At 41.3% G+C, this 23,550-nt stretch overlaps 1 protein-coding gene across 1 annotated transcript in view; it reads left to right on the forward strand.

The window, feature by feature from the left end:
- The window catches only part of DPP6 (dipeptidyl peptidase like 6), a 1,008,238-nt gene that overhangs the window by 682,019 nt on the left and 302,669 nt on the right, over positions 1–23,550 (forward strand). Inside the window, exon 6 of the mRNA XM_064275114.1 lies at positions 15,662–15,714. Coding sequence (XP_064131184.1) covers positions 15,662–15,714 — 53 coding nt within the window. The remainder of the gene's footprint in view (positions 1–15,661; positions 15,715–23,550) is intronic.

Consider the following 23,550-nt stretch of genomic DNA (forward strand, 5'->3'; position numbering starts at 1 on the left):
GGGAGAGAGTTGCTATACAAGTTAGGTCATCATTTCTTCCCAGGAAGAGCCTATGCACTGCTTAGTCCTTGTTTTAGCTCACATTCTCAGAACCAAACCAAACCAAACCCAGTGCCGTCGAGTCGATTCCGACTCATAGCAACCGTACAGGACAGAGTAGAACTGTGCATAGAGTTTCCAAGGAGCACCTGGTGGATTTGAATTGCTGACCCTTTGGCTAGCCCCTGTAGCACTTAGCCACTACACCACCAGGGTTTCCCACATTCTCAGAGAGGTACTTATTTATTTTAAATATTCAAAGAAGGATTTGGATGGAATATTTGGGAGAGTCTGCTTCCACTCCATGGACATCTCCTCTGTCTGAAACACCACACCTGATAATTAGTCATTCCAGAGAGGAGGATTCAAGGGATTCTAGGAACCACCACAGCAGCTGCATGATGGAGAAGATAATGATAATGGATGGAATTAATTACTGAAATTATGAGTGCAGGTGATTTTAAAGAATGTGTCACAGCCAAGATTTAGGAACACACCATGGAAACTGGGGATTTGTGAAGCATGTTTGAATAATGAGGCTCCCCACATGAACTGAAAGGGGGTGTGTACCTGGAGTTGAGACTTAATAGTTTGATCTTTGTTGCCTTTTTAAACGATTCTGAGGGTACAAAGGGAATATTTACAGGGCATTACCTTCATGGAGTGACTGTCGTGGTTCACACAGCCTTGGCTTGGTTTCTGGAGACAGGTTGCTGTCTTTCTCCTAGGGGACCAGCCATTCCATTAATTGACAGCAGAGCTGGGAATGACTGTGCCAAGTAGCACCTACTGGGATTTCCTTTCCATTTGGTGATAGAAGACTTCAAAATTGTGGGAACATAAACCCTCTGACTAGGTACTTCATTTTTCCCATTTTAATTAATCTGACATTTTCCATCTCCTTTTTAGTGTTTTTATTTTTCCCTTCAGGGTTTAATTTTTTTCCTCACTTGATCGTCCGTGACATCACATGAAGATCATTTTAAATTCTTTTTTTATCATTTGTCCTCCAAATCTCACTTTCCTCTCCCTTCCTGGTCTTTTTTCCATGTTAACCTTTCCCCAGTGTTTCCAGCCTTTGTTCATATCATGTCCCTATATCATTTCTTTAACCAGCCATGGCTTCCTTGGTTCAAGTTCAGGAGAATCTTATTCTGAGCTTCTCTACATTTCCTGATATTTTGCATTTCTTCTTTGAATAGAATTATAAGATCAACTAAGAGAGGGTTATTAGAGGCTCACTGGAGCAGTCTACTTCATAAAGTACACATCCACCCTAGAGTAGCCCCAGCTGTGGTTATCCAGCCTCTGCTTGAATGCCATCAGTGCTGGGAAGCTCTACCCCTCAGGACTGACCATCCCAATATTGGAACACTCATGGACAGACTGGTTGAGCTGACCATGTGCCCTGTCCAAAGGGATTCTGGGTAGAATTCTCAGCTGTTTTCACACTCTCAACATTCCTAAAAATAAGTCAGTTTAAACTCTGCCATTCTCAGTGGGATTCCCATTCTCCTAGAGTCCAGAACAGTAGAGAAGAGCTTCAGGAACTCTGTACAGTGCTGGTAACTAGACTATATAATTCTCCCCAAATTTAAACATGGGTGTTCTTTACTCCCTTCTCATGATTAAAATTTCCTTAGCAACTACTCACTGCTCTTACCCCTGTTTAACATAGAAGGAAACAGAGGCTCAGAGAGGTTGAGTAACTTGCCCAAGTTCACCTGTCAAGTGAGTAGTGGGCTGAGAATCAAACCTAGCTGTGTCCCACTCCAAACCTGTTCTTAGCTACCCTTTCTGCTGTCCCTAACCTGGTATGTTCTAAGGAGAGGAACCCTGGTGATAATGGGGAGGGTGGAGAGGAATGGATGAGCAGAGGCAGGCAGATCAGTGGAAAGGTCATCATGGTTACTCAGGCAACCCAAACGAGGACAGTGTTACCCAGGGTAGAAAAATGTGGTATGAATTTAAGCTACATTCCAAAGTTACAAAGTCCAGTGAAACTTGGCAACCAATTGTGGAAAGGTCATTGTGATTACTCAGGCAACCTAAACCAGGACAGTGTTACTCGGGGTAGGAAAATGTGGTATGGATTTAAGCGACATTCTGAAATTATAAAGTCCAATGAAACTTGATGACCAGTTGTACGTGGACAGTAAAGAAATATGAATGATTGAACTTAATTCCAGTATTTTTCTACTGGGAGACCAAGTGAATAGAAGAACATAAAAGAGAATTTTTTAGTAGAAAAATAATGCATTTAGTTTTCAAAATATTGAATTTAGGGTAAAAATATCCATGTGGAAAGACCCAGCAGAAAGGTAAAAATATGAGCCTAGTGCTCAGAAGATAGATCAGGCCCAAAGGTGTAAACTTGGTAAGAAGCTGCATTAGAAAGCAGAAACGCATGGAATTTGTCATATCAAGGTTGTAGACCACCAATAAAGACCTCCAAGGGAAGCACATTTGTGCCTAACTTCATTCATGGTATCTACAGCAGAAAAGAAAGTCAAAATGCTGATGGAGCTGGGCAAGTGGGGAATAAGGGCAGTGAAGAAAGAGAACAATTCCCATCACCTTTATCAGGTGCTACAGAGGAATAGAATAGGCTAGAAATTTTAAAAAGACATAATTAAGTATAAAAAAAAAAACTCAGTGCTGTAGCTATTAGAAATTCACTTGTGGGGTAAACAGTTTGAGAATGTTGGGCTTCTATTGCAGTGGGTTAGAAGTGAGTAGAAAGTGAAGCCATGACCAGGGTAGACTTTTCTTACCAAGTGTCCTGACAGTTAAAAAGAGAAGGAGGAGCTCAAGGGGTACATGACCAGGGATTTTTTTTTTTTTTAAAATACGGGATATTTGAGTTATATTCCATAGACTTGGCGGAAGGAACAATGGAGAGAGAGAGTGGTTAAAAGCATAAACAAGGGTATTTTATGGTAAAGGAGTTCTTAACGTTCAATAAGAAACAAAAAATGGGATCAAGAATTCAGAGGCTAGTCTTAGAAAGGAATGTGGTGTCTTCCTTCTGTAAGAGCAGAAGAATGGAGAAGAGGTTTGAACTAAAGCACTTGTCATAGGGATGAAGAGTGGGGGATGGACTCAACACTATTTGGAGATTGATTGGATTTGGAGTAGGGGAGGAAGGTAGCAAATAATGGAGTCAGGGAAAACTACATTTTTCAGCTGTTTACTGAGTGGATGATGGAGCTACCAAATGAAATAGGAAATATCAAAGGAGAACTAGATGTTGAGGGTTGTGGAAGAGTTTATGTTGTAACATATGAGTTTTTGGTGCCTGTGAAGCATGGGATGAGGATATTGTATTTGTTCCCTAGACCTTCTGTAACAAATGACCATAAACTTAGTGACTTAAAACAATAGAAATTTATTCTCATACAATTCTGGAAACTAGATGTTCAAAATCACTGTATCAGCAAGATGTGTCCCTTTTTAGACACACAGCTATCAGTTTGTCATATGTGGTGGCTTGCATGTTGCTATGATCTAGAAGCTTTGCAGCCAGTATTTCAAATACCAGCACAATCACCGTTGGTGGACAGATTTCAGCGGAGCTTCCAGACTAGGGAGAAGTACCTGGTAGTATACTTCTGAAGAATTTGACCAGTGAAAACCTTATGAATAGCAGGGGAACATTATCTAATGTAGTGCTGAAAGATGAGCCCTTCAGGTTAGAAGGCACTCAAAATACAGCTGGGGAAGAGCTGCCCCCTCAAAGTAGAGTCGACCTTAATGACAGGGATGGAGTCCAGCTTTCAGGACCTTCATTTGCTGATGTGGCATGACTCAAAAAGAAGAAACAGCTGCAAACATTTATTAATAATTGGAACATGGAATGTATGAAGTATGAATCTTGGAAAATTGAAAATTGTCAAAAATAAAATGGAACACATAAAGATCATTATCCTAGGCATTTAGTGAGCTGAAATGGACTGGAATTGGCCACTTTGAATCAGACAACCATACGGTCTACATGCCGAGAATGACAAATTGAAGAGGAATGGCATCATGATCACTGTCAAAAAGAAAATTTCAAGATCTATCCTGAAGTACAACTCTGGCAGTGATAGGATAATATCCACATACCTGCGAGAAAGACCAGTTAATACAGCTATTATTCAAATTTATGCACCAACCGTTAAGGCCAAAGATGAGAAAATTGAAGATTTTTACCAACTTTTGCAGTTTGAAATTGATCACACATACAATTAAGATGCATTGATAATTATTGGTGATTGAATGTGAAAGTTGGAGATGAAGAAGGATTGGTAGTTAAAAAATATGGCCTTGGTGATAGAAACAATGCCAGCGATCACATGCTAGAATTTTGCAAGACCAATGGCTTCTTCATTGCTAATACCTCTTTTCAACAACATAAATGGTGACTATACATGTGGACCTCACTGGATGGGAGAAGACAGGAATCAAATTGACTACACCTGTGTAAAGAGACAATGGAAAATCTCAATATCATCAATCAGAGTAAGGCTGGGGCCTACTGCAGAACAGACCATCAACTGTTCATATCCAAGTTAAAGTTGAAGCTGAAGAAAATTAAAACAAGTCCATGAGAGCCAAAATACGACTTTGAATATATCCAAACTGAATTTGGAGACCACCTCAAGAATAGATATGACACATTGAACACTAATGACTGAAGACCAGACGAGTTGTGGAATGACATCAAGGACATCTTACATGAAGAAAGCAAGAGGTCCTTAAAAAGACAAGAGAGAAAGAAAAGACCACAACAAATGTCAGAAGAAACCCAGAAACTTGCTGTTAAATGTAGAGTAGCTAAAGTGAATGGAAGAAATGATGAAGTAAAAGAGCCGAACAGAAGATTTCAAAGGGCAGCTTGAGAAGACAAAGTAAAATATTATAATGAAATATGCAAAGACCTGGAGTTAGAAAGCCAAAAGGGAAGAACACGCTCGGCATTTCTCAATCTGAAAGAACTGAGAAAAAAAAATTCAAGCCTCCACTTGCAATTTTGAAGGATTCTCTGGGCAAAATATTGAATGACACAAGAAGCATCAAAAGCAGATGGAAAGAATACACAGAGTCACTGTACCAAAAAGAACTGGTTGACATTCAGCCATTTCAGAAGGTAGCATATGATCAAGAACCCATGGTATTGAAGTAAGTAGTCCAAGCTGCACTGAAGGCCCTGTAGAAAAGCAAGGCTCCAGGAATTGACGGGGTGCCAATTAAGATGTTTCAACAAAGGGATGCTCACTTGTCTATACCAAGAAATTTGGAAGACAGCTACTTGGCCAACCTACTGGAAGAGACCCGTACTTGTGCCCATTCTGAAGAAAGGTGATCCAACAGAGTGTGGAAATTATTGAACAATATCATTAATATCACACGCAAGTAAAGTTTTGCTGAAGATCATTCAAAAGCAGTTATAGCAGTATATCAACAGAGAACTGCCAGAAATTCAAGCCAGATTCAGAAGAGGACATGGAAGGAGGGATATCATTCCTGATGTCAAATGGATCTTGGCTAAAAGCAGAGAACACTAGAAAGATGTTTACCTGTGTTTTGTTGACTATGCAAAGGCATTCGACTGTGTGGATCGTAACAAATTTATGGATAACATTTCAAAGAACAGGAATTCCAGAACACTTAATTGTGTTCATGCAGAGCCTGTACATAGACTAAGAGGCAGTCATTTGAACAGAGCAAGGGGATACTGACTGTATGGTTTAAAATCAAGAAAGGTATTTGTCAGGGTTGGATCCTTTCACTTATTCAACCTGTATGTTGAGCAAATACTCTGAGAACCTGAACTGTATAAAGAAGAACATGGTGTCAGGATGGAGAAAGACTAACAACCTGTGATATGCAGATGACACAACCTTGCTTGCTGAAAGTGAAGAGGACTTGAAGCACTTACTGATGAAGATCAAAGACCACAGCGCTTCTGCATGGATTATAGGTCAACATAAAGAAAACAAAAATCCTCCCAGCTGGATCAATAAGCAACATCATGATAAACAGAGAAAAGATTCAAGTTGTCAAAGATTTCATTTTTCTTGGATCTACAATTGATGCCCCTGGAAGCAGCAGTCAAGAAATCAAATGTCATATTACATTGGACAGATCTGCTGCAAAAGACCTCTTTTAAGTGTTAAAAAGCAAAGATGTCACTTTGAGGAATAAGGTTCCCCTGACCCAAGCCATGGTATTTCCCATTGCCTCATATGCACGTGACGGCTGGACAATGAATAAGGAAGACTGAAGAAGAATTGTTGCCTTTGAATTATGGTGTTTGTGAAGAATATTGAATATACCATGGACTGCCAGAAGAAAGAACAAGTCTGTCTTCAAAGAAATATTGCCAGTGCACTCCTTGGAAGCAAGGATGGCGAGATTTCTTCTCATGTACTTTGGACGTGTTACCAGGAGGGACCAGTCCCTGGAGAAAGACATCATGCTTGGTAAAGTAGAAAGTCAGCAAGAAAGAGGAAGACCCTTGGCTGCAGCAATGAGTTCAAACATAACAAGGATTGTGAGGGTGGTGCAGGACCTGGCAGTGTTAGTTCTGTTGTACATAGGGTCACTGAGTCAGAACTGACTCGATGGCACCTAACAACAACAACAAAGAGGCTGTGAGGGAGAATCTGTTCCATGCCTCTCTCCTAGCTTCTGGTGGGTGCTGGCAGTCATGGAGTTTTTTGGCTTACAGATGCCTGATTCCAAACTTTATCTCTATCTTTACATGACATTCTGCTTCTGTGTCTCTGTGTCCAAATTTCTCTCTTCTTTAAGTCACGAGTGGTTTGTGCTGGACTAGTAACCTAAAGATTGGCAGTTTAAACACACCCTGGGGCGCTGTGGAAGACAGGTCTGTAGACCTGCTTCCATAATGATTACAGCCAAGAAAATTCTACTCTGTAACTCATAGGGTCACCATGATTCTGAATCACCACGATGGCAATGGGTTTATGTTTTTGTTTGTTTGTTTAAATAAGGACACCAGTCGATGGATTAGGGCCCACCCTAATCCAATTTGACCTTATCTTAACTTGATTACAACTGCAAATACAGTCATATTCATAGGTTCCAGGGGTGAGAACTTCATATGTATATCTATATATCCAGTGGTGTCACTAGGGTTGGTGTCACCTAGTACGGTAACTCATGGTGTCATCCTCCCCTCCCCATGGACCTCCTTCCAGACTAGACCATACAGAATCCTTAGTAATGTTTTTTGTACTAATGTATTCATACTTCATAATTCCCATATATCACTCCTTCTTTTCCTTTAATTACTACTTCGTTCTCAAAAAAGTTATTGATATAGGTTTGCAAATACTAATTCCTACAATATTGTAGCTAAAGCACCAGAATATTTGACAAAATCAGCAACTATAAAAACACCGGCAGCAATGAAAACAACAAGACATGCTTGTAACTCGTGCAGAAAAACCCACGCGATTCAAGGCATCATTGTAGTTGGGTGATAATGACACCACTGACCAGAGCACATTAGAAGGTTTAAGGTAAAAGTAAGTTAGCATAGAGTTTTAGCCTTGTAGGTATAGTGATACGTGTAAGTTGGCCTTACCAAAAAATGTTTTTGTTGTTATAACTAATGCAGTGATATTGTTATAGGTAACTACTTTGGTGTCATCCCCTCTGACAGTATCACCTGGTGTGGACCACACTCTCACACCCTGCTGGTGACATCACTGTATGTATCTGTAGATATGTTGTTGTTGTGTGCTGTCGAGTCAATTCCAACTCATAGAGACAGTGATGGTTAAGATTGTGTGTCAACTTGGCTGGGCCATGATTCCCAGTGTTTTGGCAGTTGTAGAATGTGATCACTTCCCTGTGAAATCTGATATGTGATCACCCCCATGATGGAATCTGCTGAGTGGTACTGGTGGGGTGGGGCCTGTGGCGACTCATCACCCCCTCAGCCTTCTTCTCTCCGCCTTCTGCTGCCTAGTTCCTTCCTGCTCACCTGGCAAAGGTTGTTGGCTTGTTCTGGATCCAGCAGCTGTCTCTTCCCTGACCTCTGGTTCTTGGGAGTTGAGTTAGCAGCTTATTTGCCCACCTTGGGATCCATCGATCTTCACAGCCTGCGACCAAAAGCCCTGCTGCCCAACCTGCCTGTCTTGGGTTCGCCAGCCCCTGCAGCTCCGTGAATCAGGAGAAACCTTGCAGTCTTGCCTGCTGACCTCGGGGATTTCTCAACCTTCACAGCCTGTGAGCAGCAGACCTGCTCTCCGACCTGCTCTTCTTGGGTTTAGCAGCTTCTATGGCTCTGTGAGTTGGGAAAAGCCTCTATCCTGATCTAAGGACTTGGGATGTTCAAACCCCTACAGTCATGTGAGCTGTTTTCTTGATATAAATACATATATTTATACTCTTTCCTGGTTTTGCTTCTCTAGAGAACCCAGCCTAAGACATTTGGTACTGGGATTGGGGTGCTGCTCTAACATATACCTAAAATGTGGAAGCAGTTTGAAACTGTGAATGGGTAGAGGAGCAACAGCAACGGAGGGCTAGCAGCAGCAGAGAACCAGCAGCAGCAGAACCAGGAGACCAGCGCCAGACAGAGCTGGAGCTGACCCACAGAGCTAGAAAGCTGAGTGCCTGTGCAGAGGAGGCTTTCTGGTGGAGTGGGGTGCCTCCAGGCACATATCAGTGGAGCCACATAGCTTTGGAACATTTGCTCCAGCAAGGCAGATGCGGGCATGAGGCCCGAGGAGCCGAGAGGCCAAGAAACCAGGAAGCAGAAGCTGAAGAGACAACACAAAGAGCTTCCTCAGTCTCAAAAGGTATTGCCATGACCTCAAGTTTCAAAGGATGGAGCCATGGCCTCTGGTGTTTCTAAGGGTGGCATCTCCACTCAGATTGGCTAGGAGAATGGTGTGCCTAAAGCCGAGGGAGCAGAGTTGCCGTCCCAGCGGACCTGAAAGGCGGAACTGGAACCCAGGGCTGTGGGACCTCCGCTCAGAATCCAGAGAGTGTGGCCAATACCTAGAGTCTGGAGAGCCGGGCCTTTGTGTAAATTCTCAGAGAACAGAGGATTATTTTCAATGCTTTGAGGACTAATGTATTTTGCTGACTTGCATGGTGCCTGTTTTCTCCTTTTTTCCTCCAGTTTCTCCCATTTGTATGGGATGAAATGTCTAGCTTGTGCCTTTTCTGCCATTGTACCTTTGGAAGCAGATAACTTGTATTCTAGATTTTGCAGATGAAGAGGAACTTTGGATTTTGGACTTGGAGTTAAGACTTTTGCCATGATATGATGGGGTGAATATGTTTTGCATGTTGCAAGGATGTAATTTTTAGGGGGCCAAAGGGTGGGATGTCATGGATTGAATTATGTCCCTTCAAAAATGCATGTATCAATTTGACTGGGCCATGATTCCAGGTATTGTGTGATTTTCCTATATGTTGTAAATGATGTTAATGAGGGAGGATGGGTGGCAGTTGTGTTAGTGAGGCAGGACTCAATCTACAAGATTGGATTGTGTCTTGAGGCAAACTCTTAAGATATAAAAGAAAGAAATGAGCAGAGAGACAGGGGGACCTCATACCACCAAGAAAGCAGTGCCAGGAGCAGAGTGCATCCTTTGGACCTGGGGTTCCTGTACAGAGAAGCTCCTAGTCTCTGGGAAGATTGATGAGAAGGCCAACAGAGAGAGAAAGTCTTCTCCTGGAGCTGACACCCTGAATTTGGATTTTTAGCCTACTTTACTGTGAAGAAATTAATTTCTTTGTTAAAGCCATCCATTTGTGGTATTTCTGTTACAGCAGCACTAGATGACTAAGACAGAATTTGGTACCAGGAGTGGGGTGGGGCCTGTGGTGGCTCACCAACCCTTCAGCCTTCATCTCTCTGCCTTCTGCCTCCTACTTCCTTCCTGCTCACCTGGCAAAGGTTGTTGCCTTGTTCTGGATCCAGCAGCTGTCTCTTGCTTGACCTCTGGTTCTTGGGACTTGAGCTAGCAGCTCACCTGTCCATCTTGGGATTTGTCGATCTTTACGGCCTGCAAGAGTCCTGCTGCCCAACCTACCTATCTTGGGTTCGCCAACCCCCACAACTCCGTGAATGAGGAGAAACCTTGCAGTCTTGCCTGCCAACCTTGGGGATTCCTTGACCTTCACCAACTTCCTTGAGTGGGAGCTCTGCTGTCTGACCTGCTCATCTTGGGTTCACCAGCTTCTGTGGCTCTGTGAATTGAGAAGGCTGCTATCCTGATCCAAGGACTTGGGACGTTCCAACCCCTTCAGTTTCCTTGATATAAATCTATTTATACGCTTTACTGGTTTTGCTTCTCTAGAGAGCCCAGCCTAAGAAAGTGACCCTATAGGTCAGAGTAGAACTGCCCCATAGGGTTTCCAAGGAGCATCTCATGGATTTGAACTGCCAGCCTTTTGGTTAGCGGCCTGAGCTCTCAACCACATTGCCACCAAAGCTTCATCTATGGATATAGATGTAGATTTATTTGTGGTAAATATGTTGGTAACAAAACATTTGCCGTTTCAACAATCTTCACATTTCCAGTTCAGTGACATTAAATATGTTCTTCATGTTATTCAATCATCATCATTAACCATTTGTGAATTTTTTCATCACCCTTAAGAGAAGCTCAGTGTCCCATGTTTTGTCAAAGCGTTTTCTCATCTTCTTTCCTCACTCCATCCCACCTGCCTTGGAAACCACTAATTGGTCTGCATATATTTGCCTCTTCTAAATATTTGGTATATGTGGGATTATACAATATTTGTCATTTTGTTACTGACTTACTTCACTCAGCATAATGTTTTTAAGGTTCGTCTGTGCTGTAGCATTGACAGGACTTCATTTCTTTTTATGGCTGAATAATACTTGATTGTATGTATGTGCCACATTTTGTTTATCCATTCATCTTCAACATATCTTTTTGGGGGACACGATTCAACCTATAACAGATGCCTACCTGGAAATTGGGTATATTGGTCTATGGTTCAGGAAAGCTGGATCTGTACACATGGGCATTATCAATATTAGGTAATGTTGGAAAACTACAAAGGTGGATAATATCATAGAAGAAGAGAATGTAAAGTGAGTAGATAAGTTGTTGTTGTCGTTATGTGCCATCGAGTCAGTTTTGACTCATGGCAACTCCCAGCATTACTGGCATGAATCAAAAAAACAGAAAATAACAAATGTTGGAGAGGCTGCAGGGAAATTGGAACTCTTATGCATCGCTGGTGGGAATGCAAAATGGTACAACCACTTTGGAAAACCGTATGCACTTCCTGAGAAAGCTAGAAACAGAAATACCATATGGTCCAGTAGTCCCACTCCCAGGAATATATCCTAGAGAAATAAGAGCCATCACATGAATAGACATATGCACACCCACGTTCATTGCAGCATTGTTCACAATAGCAAAAAGATGGAAACAACTTAGATGCCCGTTAACAGATGAATGGATAAACAAACTATGGTACATACACACTGCGGAATACCAGGCAACAATAAAGAACAAAGATGAACATGCAAAGCATCTCACAACATGGATGAATCTGGAGGGCATTGTGCTGAATGAAGTAAGTCAATCACAAAAGGACAAATATTGTATGAGACTACTAATATAAAAACTCATGAAAAGGTTTACATACAAAAAGAAACAATTTTTGATGGTTACGAGGGAGGAGAGTGGTGGGAATGGAAAAATGCTTAATAGACAATAGATAAGTGCTAACTTTGGTGAAGGCTAAGACAGTACACAATACTGGGAAGCCAGCACAACTTGTACCAGCAAGGTCATGTAAGCTCCATAGACATCCAAATTGCTGGGCTGAGGGCTGTGGGGACCATGGCCTCAGTGAGCATCTAGCTCAATTGGCATAATATAGTTTATAAAGAAAATGTTCTACGTTCTACTTCGGTGAGTAGTGTATGGGGTCTTAAAAGCCTGTGAGTGGCCATCTAAGATACTCCACTAGTCTCACCCTGTTGGGAGCAAGGGACAATAAAGAAAACTAAAGACACAATTCCGAAGGACTAATGGAGCACAACTACCACAGCCTTCACCAGTCTTAGTCTGGTACAACTATATGGTGCCTGGCTACCACTACTGACTGCTCTGACAGGGATCACAATAGAGGATCCCAGAGAGAGCTGGAGAAAAATGTAGAACAAAATTCTAATTCAACAAAAAAAGACCAGACTTACTGGCCTGACAGAGATTGGAGAAACACAGAGCGTATGGCCCCCAGACACCCTTTTAGCTTAATAATGAAATCACTCCTGAGGCTAACCCTTTAGCCAAAGGTCAGACAGGCCCGTAAAGCAAAACAAGACTGAAGGGGCACACCAGCCCAGGGGCAAGGACTAGAAGGCAGAAGGGGACCAGAAAGCTGGTAATAGGGAACCCAAAGTAGAGAAGGGAGAGTGCTGACATGTCATGGGGTTGGTAACCAATGTTATAAAACAATATGTGTACTAACTGTTTGAGAAGCCATTTTGTTCTGTAAATCTTTATCTGAATTACATTTAAAAAAAAAGTGTGGGTCAGCGGGAGCCATGGAGTGGAAGAGGTGGGAGGATAGGAGAGGAGGCTGTGGGCAGAGCAATATAAAAAGCAGGGCAAATATAAACATACCCTAGGACAAGCCATTCATTGCTTGCTTGCTATTTTTCAGTTTTTGATTGCCTGTATCAACTATTTTGCATTTGATATATTTAAAAATTAGTTTGCTGAAATTGGTTTGCCATCTTGTGAGTGGTGTTTTAGGTAACAGGTTTTCATGTATTCATTTTCCAAGAGAAAAATGATGGTGTAGGAAGAGACCAAAGTAATTCATATTCTTGTACTTATAAAAATATACTCTTAGAAGAAAAACTGAATACAGTCTTGCTAACTTCTCTCCATGGTTAGAAATATCTAGAGACTGTTTTAAAGAAAGACACATGAATATGACAGATTAATAGTGACCACAAAGATTTTTTTTATCTCTCTAAAAAATTCTTTTCATGAGATGCAGCTTTTTCTTTTTTTTTTTTTTAAATGCGTTTTTAGATAAGACACTGTGCAAATGAAAATCTTGAAATGTGTACTCTCCAAGGGTTGTCCCCTTTCTGTCTGTGGTCCTTTGGGATATCTTTTACAGGAAGATGCTATGGAAGGAGATGATATTGGTACATAAAAAAGCCTACCGCTATCGAGTCAATTCCGACTCATAGCGACCCTGTAGGACAGAGTATAACTGTCCCATAGGGTTTCCAAGGCTCTAAATCTTTACAGAAGCAGACTGTCACATATTTCTCCTGTAAAGTGGTTGCTGGGTTTGAAGCACCAACCCTTTGGTTAGCAGCTGAGCGCTTTAACCACGATGCCACCAGGGCTCCTTCGTACATATCAGGTACAAAATTTAGTGGTTTAAGACAACCAACAATCTCATGGGTCCTCTGGGTCAGGAATTCAGGACCATTTTACCTGAGTGCTTCTGGCACAGGGCCTCTCACGAGGTTGCTATCAAGGTGCCAGCCAGAGCTGCAACCATTGGAAGGTTTGTCTGGGGATAGAAGATCTCCTCCCCAGCTCGCTCACATGGCTGGATATTAGCAATCTAATAAAGAGGAGTCTCGGCTCCTCACCACATAAGCCTTTCATGGGGCTCCTTGAGGGTCCTCATGACGTGGCAGCCAGCTTCCCCCAGAGCAGTGATCTGAGAGAATAAGGTGGGAGCTACAGTACTTCCTATAACCTTCTCAGGAGTCTAATACCTCCACTCCTGCCACGTTCTATTCATTAGAGTCACTGAGTACAGTCAACACTGAAGGGTAGCTGATTAGGTTCCATCCTGCCTCTCTCATCCCCTCCTCCTGTCCTTTACCCTCCTGTCTCTCCTCCCTGCATCCTTCTCTACCCCTACTTCACCTCCTTCACTTACCTTAACAAGGGAACCTAATCTTTGCATGCCTAGGGTGGTTGTGAAAATAAAGCAAGATAAATAGTATGAAAAGGTGCTTTGGGAAAGAGAGTTTAGAAAGACTTTACATAGCGCCATATGACATAACTGGAGATAGGAGGAGGATCCATCTAGCTTTCTGCTCTTGCATCTGAAGAAGCATTCTAGCTTACAGAGTCACTATTTAATCAGAGCACATGATTGTTGGATGGGCTGTCTATGAGCAATAATCTGCTCTGGGTGTAGGAGCTGGGACTCGAGTTCTTCCTTCTTTACTGGGAGGAAGCACCACTTATCTCTTCAGAAGCAACAAAGTTAGGACCATGTGTTCCTTGCTAGATTGGCATGGTAGCTCTGTGAGGTCCTGCTTATTGGTATTGTCCGTAGAGGCTATTTCTTCATAACTAAAGTGGTATTTGGACTAGTTTCCCAGTTAGATTCTTGTCCACTGTCCTACATCAGTCCACCCCAGCCTTACATTTCTGGTTTGGGGGCCCTGGGGCCTCTGTAAGCACCAGATTGTTGGGATTTACAGTGTGTTACATCCATACCCTTTTTTATATCTGGGTCTTTTTTCTCCAAATACCTCTAAGACTGCTGTGATTGAAGCTAATTCAGTGGTGCATACTAGGTAGAGAGTCAGTGGTACTAGGAAAATTCATGGGCTCATTTCCATCATCACTATCCCAAATACATCCCCCTATCAACATACTTTAGAACTGTCTTTCTTTGCCCTTGTGTTCCTTGCCTGTTATATTTAGAAAGACAGTTTCAAATGCTCGTAATTAAACGTTTAGCTACAAAAGGCACCAACTCTCAGACGTTGCACAGGTAGAGAAGAGGAAGGTGAAATATTGTTCTCACTTCAGCCCTACTGTGTAATTCATTACATTCCATACATTTGGGTGGCTTTCTTAGCCAGAAATCTGGAGATGAAGGCTGTTGAAATTTCTTTAACTGCCACGTCCTTCCTTCCGTTTGCATATCCATCATTGCATTTGGGGATTGGGGAGTAATGTCTTCCCTCAAGAGTTAATTAAGAGAGGCATCAGAGATTTGGGAATTGGGAGTTTAGAAACACAGTTTTATTTTTAAATTACTTTGGTTTTGAAAGCCATGCTACTTCTCACTCCCCCTATTGCCACGAGTTCTTAGTTTATCAGAAGTTAGAGATGTACGTTAAAACAAACAGAGGAAAAAGAGTTTGCCTAGTGCAGCCTGTCTTGACTTCAGTGTGGCAACTGAGAATACAAAACGGAACTTCTGGTTGAGCCTTTGCCGTAACGTGCAGGAAACTCCAACAGTACTTGGTCTTACTCCTGTTGGGCCTAGTGACTGTGTCAGATCGACACTGCTGACCAACGTATCCTCATTACGGCCTGTGCTATATTTAGTTAAGCTGGAAATCTGTGCCTTTAATTTAATCACAAACCAGGTACCATGGAGATGATATCAAGCCTCTGGCTGTCCCGTAAACCATGTGCAAATGATGAAAATAAAATAAACATGATATGGAAATTGACTTTCTAAGTAAATAAAAGACTTTGCCTCCAGGTCTCCTGATTAACAACTTTTGGTCCACTGATGTTTGTTAGGATTCACAGCGATGTGAAAAGTATCATAGTCACAACTTTTGTCTCAATGCTTGTTTTTTTTTGTTTTGTTTCAGATATATCAGTACTCCTACACTGGGTATTATGTCCTGAGCAAAATTCCTCATGGGTAAGATTCTTTTTTCATTTTATTTTAATTAGAAATCTTCAGAACACGATGAAGTTTAGAAAGTTGAGCACGTGTTTTAACCCTTAGAGCAGGAAATGGAGCATTCTGACTTTTGACAGTCGGGTTCCTGACATTGCCAGAACCCCTGTGACTCACCCCTGGATCGTCGCACTAAGGGCATTGGAGGCCACTTAAGTCTAGTTACTTGCCCACTTGTTAGACCTCCTCCCAGAAACCACTGCACATTTCCTGTTCTGGTTCCTGAGATTTACCTGGTATGTTCTGTAGAGCAAGTTTTTTCCCCTGGTCTTTGTAGCCAGATGTAGCCCCATTGCGGGCATGGTAGATTGGCCTGAAGAATCTTAGGATGGTTCCTAGTTACGTATGTAACAAAGAGGGTGGCCACATTGGTACAGTGGAAGTCCCCCTCATTCTACCACGTCTTCAGAGAAAACCCCAGAAAGTACTGATGGAATTGAAGTAAACTACTCTGATCCTAAATTTAGCAGTAGCATTATGAGAGGTCAGCGTGAGGGGATGTGGTCATAGCTGGTGGTACAAACAGCTGCTGTCTACTCACTACCACCCCGGAGTAGGATTATCAGTGGTACGTGTGGTGGTGTTTATGGCCCGTCTTATATTGCACCTCTAGTTCATGCTACTTCAAAACTTCAGACTGCACCCCTAAACTCATCCAGGCTCTCAAAAATGCATGATTTGGGGCCCAAAACATGTGTGTGGGAAGGAAAGGCACGAGAACCATTTCCTTCCCACGCACTTGTCTTTAAGTCTCCAGTGCTGGATAGATACCCACACACAACACTGAGATGTGTATCAGTAGCTTCATCTTTGGGACCAAAAGGCAGCAAAGATGCTGATCAAAACCTGGAGAAGTCAGTCAGACACAGATGAGAAGGTTTTGCAGAATGGGCGAGTTGGGCTGGGGTGGTTTGTTGTTGGTTTTATTATTTTCTTTTCTCTCGTTCTTCCCTCTTTTGTCTTCCTCTCCCTCATTCTCCCATCTGTCCCCCTCCTTGCTGCTCCCTCTTTCTCTGTGGCCTCCATTGTTTCTATCACAATATTTTGAAAAGATTGGGTGCTCAGGAAAGGTTGAGAGAAACTGAATTGTGCTTTTGGCAATGTTGTGCAGGTTCCTGTGAATATTTAGAGTGAGATGTCCTAATTTTCCCGTGGAAATTCAAACAGACAGCAGGGGTTGCTGACCTGTGTGGCTCCATAGGTGGGTCTTAATCACATCATGAGTGTTTGTGACTGCTGCTGTCTGTTTTCTACTAAGTTTAGGTAGAATATGGGCATATCCTTGAAAAATAAACATGAAGAAAATAATTACATTTGGACTTCAGACAAGTGAAAGATGCCTGTAGATATTCAGCAAGATGTGATTAACAGCCTCTGTTAGACTAATAAAAGACTCACGCCCAAAGACAGTGAAGATTGCATACTGCAGTAAAAATAAAGTTCCAATAGGAATTTTTCACTAAAAGCATATTTCAAATAGAAGCTCCAATGCTCTTGACTAAGGAGGAATTATTCTGTTATTTTTCAAGCAGATACACATCTTCAAAGGTCATGGCCAGCAGGAATATAATTATGCCTTGAGATTTATCTACCTCTTCTGGGAACAATAGAATTTATTGTAGACGATGGATATTTCATTCTATCTTATATAAATTTGTACAACTCCACACTATAAAAACAGTTTATGCCTAACGTATTCTGTTGATATTTTACTGCCTCAGTCATAATTTAAGAGGAAGAGATTCTGAGATCCTGGATAAGAGTTTGGCAAATAAGCTGGTAAATGTAAGAACAAGATCATCTGCATTGAGACTCTTTCTGTGCTCAGATATCTATGGCCTTATCATTTAAAAAAAAAAAAAAAAACCCTGTTGCTTTCAAGTCAATTCTGACTCATAGCAACCCTACAGGGCAGCTTAGAACTGCCCTGTAGAGTTTCCAAGGAGCGCCTGGTGGATTTGAACTGCAGACCTTTTAGTTAGCAGCCGTAGCACTTAACCACTATGCCACCAGGATTTCCCCCTCATAGATTATGCTAGCATATAATAAGCTGCTTTTAATATCTTAAAAACTGTGATAGTCACAGTTGCCAAAAGGTGGAAACAATCAACAGATGAATGGATAAGAAAAATGTCAGTCAAAAGGAGAAATGAAGTCCTGATGCATGCCGCAACAGGGATGAAACTTGAAAACATTGTGTTGAGTGAAATAAGTCAGTCACAAAAGGACAAATACTGTATGATCCCACTTATATGAAATACCTAGAACAGGCAACTAGGTGCAGACAAAAATTTATTAGTGGTTACAAGGGGCTGGGGGGGGAGGAAATAGGAATTATTCCTGAAAGAGTTGGAGTTTCTGTTGGGGGTGATGGGAGACTTGGAAATGGATGGTGGTGACGGTAGCACATGGTGAGTGAAATTAATGTCACTGAATTGTATACTTATAAATGATTAAAATGGCAAATTTTTGTTATATATGTTTTACCATGATAAAACTTTTTACAATAGTGATAGTATTAATTGGCATGTTTGTCAATTGATTTTCATGAACCTTTAACCCCTGAACAACAGCCCTCGAGAAAAGCATATGTATCCCATTTTACAATGAGAGTTCTGAGGCTCCGTAGCTTCTCCACCTCCACATAGTTAGAGTATAGTAGAGCTGGAATTCAAACACAAGTCTGGTTGACTGCAGATCCCATGCTCTTCATCAACCCCTTTGGATTATTTCAAATTTCACTCTCACACTGTTGAAAGATGTTATAGTCGCCTATACTAGTGGAAAACAACCTCTGGGAAATGGCCAAGTCAGTGTCCCAGACCATCCCCATGTGAACTGACACAGCACCTCTAAAGATGGCCTTTGTCGACCTCCACAGCCCCTAGCCATTCCTCTTTGTCGTAAGATCATTTATGTCAAGTTAACCAATTAGTTTCAAATATTGCAAAAATCTCATTTGTGTTAATGAGGTAGTGGATTTCTGACATTGATGACCCTTTAGGCCTGGAGATTTTGCAACTTCAACCTTGACCTTTGAAAGGAGCATAATGAGGTCTCAAGAAATTCAGTTGTATAAGTGTGCTGCCCCCAGGTGGCAGGAGAATGGCATGGCCCTGTGTTTAAAGGCTTAAGTGGCTTTTAGATAAAGAAAAGCACAATTGTCTTTTACAAATAAATCTCTATTCGAATATTTAAATTTGTAATAGTCATAATACAAGAAAAATGAGGACCTTTCTTGAAACTTTTAAAGACACAGATCAGTACCTTTTTCATAAATTCTCATCTTTTCCTTTATCACTTACTCCCCTAAATTTTCCATTTTGAGCCAGAGGCCATCTAACCTTCAGAATGGAATTATCTATCATTCATAACTTGATTGTTTTCCTAACTTCACGCTTTCCAACCACTCGCTGAGAAGAGCTGAATTTAATTATTCACTGCTGATTTCCAGTTTCCTTTCTCTTTGTAAATGGCAGAAGAGAATTTGGCAAGGGTGCGCCTCTTTTCCTGTCTCTCTTCCACTTCTCAGAAGAAGGTGCTCCCCACCCTGTGCTTTTTTCCTTTAGCTTCCCTGCTCATATTGTTTTGGCCTCTGTTACTGGAGCCAGCTAGAATTCTTTCTGCATGTCAAGGCCAGAGTTAGAATGAGAATCCCAAGACAGCTGAATTTTCATTTATTGAAGGAGTGTTTATTTAGTACCCAGGAGTGGGCTTCCAATGTTTGACAACATTTTCACTGATCAGTTTCTTCAGAAGATCACCAGGTCTTTCTTCCCAATGTGTCTTAGTCTGGAAGCTCCACCTGCTGGTATTTGAGATACTGGTAGCATAGCTTCCAGTGTCACAGTAACATGCAAGCCACCGTAGTATGACAGGCTGACAGGTGAGTGGTGACTATGCCACTAGTTTACGCCAAGAAATTTGGTAGATAGCTACCTGGCCAACCTACTAGAAGAGATCCATAATCATGCCCATTCCAAAGAAAGGTGATCCAACAGAATATGGAAATTATTGAACAATATCACATGCAAGGAAATTATGCTGAAGATAATTCAAAAATGGTTGCAGCAGTATATCAACAGGGAACTTCCAGAAATTCAAGCTGGATTCAGAGGAGGATATGGAATGAGGAATATCATTGTGGATGTCAAATGGATCTTGGCTGAAAGCAGAGAATACCAGAAAGATGTTTACCTGTGTTTTATTGACTATACCAAGGCATTCGAATGTGTGGATCATAACAAATTATGGATAACATTGCAAAGAATAGGAATTCCAGAACACTTAATTGTGTTCATGCAGAACCTTTACACACCAAGGGGTGGCTGTTAGACAGAACAAGGGGATACAGTGTGGTTTAAGATGAGGAAAGGTGTGCGTCAGGGTTGTATCCTTTCACCACACCTATTCAACCTGTATGCTGAGCAAATAATCCGAGAAGCTGGACTATATGAAAAAGAACAGGGCATCAGGATTGGAGGAAGACCCATTAACAGCCTGTAATATGCAGATGACACAATCTTGCTTGCTGAAATTGAAGAGGACTTGAAGCACTTACTGATGAAGATCAAAGACTGTAGTCTTCAGTATAGATTGCACCTCAACATAAAGAAAACAAAAATCCTCACAACTGGGACAATAAGCAACATCATAATAAACAGAAAGATTGACCTTGTCAAGGATTTCATTTTACTTGGATCCACAATCAACGCTCATGGACGCAGCAGTCAAGAAATCAAATGGCTTATTGCTTTGGGCAAATCTGCTGCAAAAGACCTCTTTAAAGTGTTAAAAAGCGAAGATATCACCTTGAGGATTAAGGTGCACCTGACCCAAGCCATGGTGTTTTCAATCACCTCATGCATGCAAAAGCTGGACAATGAATAAGGAAGACCTAAGAAGAATTGATGCCTTTGAATTATGGTGTTGGCGAAGAATACTGAATACACCATGGACTGCAAGAAGAATGAACAAATCTGTCTTGGAAGAAGTGCGGCCAGAATGGTACTTAGAAGCAAAGTTGGCAAGACTTTGTCTTATACTTTGGACATGTTACCAGGAGGGACCAGTCCCTGGAGAAGGATGTCATGCTTGGGAAAGTAGAGGGTGAGCAGAAAAGAGGAAGACCCTCAATGAGATGGATTGACACAGTGGCTGCAACAGTGGGTTTAAGCACAGCAATGATTGTGAGGATGGCACAGGACCTGGAGGTATTTCATTCTGTTGTACGTTGGATTGTTGTGAGTCAGGATCCTCAGGATAGCCCCTAATAACAAGAGGGATATATTTGTTTGACTTGTACATATCATGTCTTCAAAAATTGTATTCTGAAAGGACATGTATCTTTTATACAATTTCATTTTTTCAATTAAAATTAGTAATTTTTAAGGTAAAGAGTTTCATTAAAGAATTTCAACAAAATAAAACAATCTTTCACTGGAGAGATGTAGCCAGCTAAACCTCTATCGAAGGTACATTGTGAGTCTTTATACAAGATGTTTTGTAAACTTGGCCTGCTTTTTGACAGTTTCATAACATGACATTTTCTTGAATTATTTTTCCTTTGGCTTATATATGGCTCTAATATGTAATTTTATATGTAATAGGATTATTCTGAAAATCACATGGTCTAGAGAAAATCAACTTCTTCTATAACAGAAATCAATTTTAAGAAAACCAGGCCTGTATAAGCCCTTAATTAGGTAATATTGTCATTTTGGGTCTAGCAAACTCAGAGCCATAATGGAACAGAGGTGGAGAGGTAGCGTAAGGTTTTTTTTTTTTACATGTCAGTCTATCCTCTGTGGAGGTTGTTGCCCTAACTTTGCTCCCTTACCAGTATTTTTCAAGCACCAGACAAAATTGTATTCCTTTGAATTGTGGTTGACTTTTTAAAGTCACGTTTGGTATCTGTGAAAATAATAAAATGGAGACCTAGATTACTTCTCTCAGAGTTACTTTTTAACTTATAGACTGGGGTAGAGAGGGGCATTCCATTTATTTAGAAAATTGATCTATAGGTCGGTAACTACACACGGTGCCCAAAACCCTGCTGGAGAGTATAAGGTGGTGACTAAGAAGTTAAGTTCTGCAGTTATATAGACCTGAGTATGAATCTCCATTCTGCCATTGACTTTGGCCATGGGACTCTGGGAGAGTTGCTTTACTTCCACAAGTCTTGGTTTCCATCTTTTTTAGAATGATGGTAATAATAGTACCCACTTCATATGTTTATTACGAGAACTAAATGGAATAATATATGCAAAACACACAGCAGAAAATTTTACTTGTAGTGAGTGCTCAGGAAATGTTAGCTCCTATTATTGTTGTATGTTCTTATTATGTATTTGTTGTTTCTTAATTAAATATTATCAGACTTTTCTTTCTATCCAGCTGAAATCCTTTCTGTTACAAGGAGGGAATAATATCCCCATACAATAATAAAATTTCCTTTAACAGTTTTTCTAAGCTGAAACATATTCTATGACATTGAAGTAATTATAATGCCAATGTGATTTTAATTTTCCTATTAAAAGAGGTGTCTGTGGCCTTGGTGTAGTATGTCAGCTACCTACAGCTCTCAGTGCTCAATAAATGCCTCTTTATACTTGTCTTACTCTGACCTAGTGCAGTTCACTTTCTTGTCATTCTTGTTTTGCCTCCAATGAAAGCAGAAAAGACAATGTAATTCAACAATTATTTATTGAATACGCTCTATCGAGCATGCTATAAAAGGATGGTTGCTATACTTAAGGAGTTCAAAATATTGTTGAAAAGGAAAGACATGCACTAGACACAAACTTACCTAACAATATATAATTACATGTCTCAAATCAATATTTTAAACACTGAGAAGCCAAAGAGAGAAGAGAGCGTTGTATTACTGATCATAAAAGGTGTCATAGAGGAAGTTTGACTTGAGCTGAGCCCTGGAGTTGAGTAAGAACTTTTCTTTCAATAGATGCAGACAGAGAGGAGACATTCCATACCGGGTAAAGCATTAAACAGGCTTGACCTTTGCAGTGAGCCAACACCTTCCTGGAATTAGTCAGGATCCAGACCAGGGTGGAGCAGGGGCGGTCATGTGCAGCTATGGTAGAGATAGAGTTGGAGGTTTTAGTGTGTTTCTGGGGTGTAGAAGACCTAAACACCACCCAAGTGTGATTGGACTTTACAGTGGGAACACACAGAATGCACTGAGCAGAAGAGAGATGTGATAAAAATGGCAGGTTTAAGTTAGCTTTCTGTTTGTGTATAGAGTAGACGGAGGAAATGGCTTAGAAGCATGGATTCAATTAGGAGCCTAGTGGGGAGTAAAGAAGGGCTGGAGTATGGAGGAGGACTCAGTGTAGCAACCACACTAACTGTGATTATGTCTTCTCTCGAAAAATGAAGATGGATTTCAAGTGTTTATATTCCACATCCATCTAATTAAATCTCAGGCATCCTGTGGTCCATTGTGAGTTGAGCCTGGTGCTGAGAATACTCAAAGTATCGAGTTCACGGGGGCAGCGATGAGAACGGCCAGCACCAGCATCAGAGTCTGTGTGGTTTAGCACATTTCCCATCTGGTCATTTCTCTGAGTCTGCAGTCACCGGGGATCCCGCTGCTGGACCTTCCTCACAGACGTGCTTTGGCTCTGCAGGGCAAACTCCTCGCCCTGCCGCCAGACTTGCATGAAGAGGAACATTGTATACCCTGGGGAAGGACCACTGTGAAGCCAAGACGTAGAAGAGAGAGATGTTCTTAAAATGGCTTCTCAAATACAGCTTTGCATCAAGGGGGGAGAATCC

The sequence above is a fragment of the Loxodonta africana genome, chromosome 22 (genome assembly GCF_030014295.1).
Source record: "Loxodonta africana isolate mLoxAfr1 chromosome 22, mLoxAfr1.hap2, whole genome shotgun sequence".
NCBI lineage: Eukaryota > Metazoa > Chordata > Mammalia > Proboscidea > Elephantidae > Loxodonta > Loxodonta africana.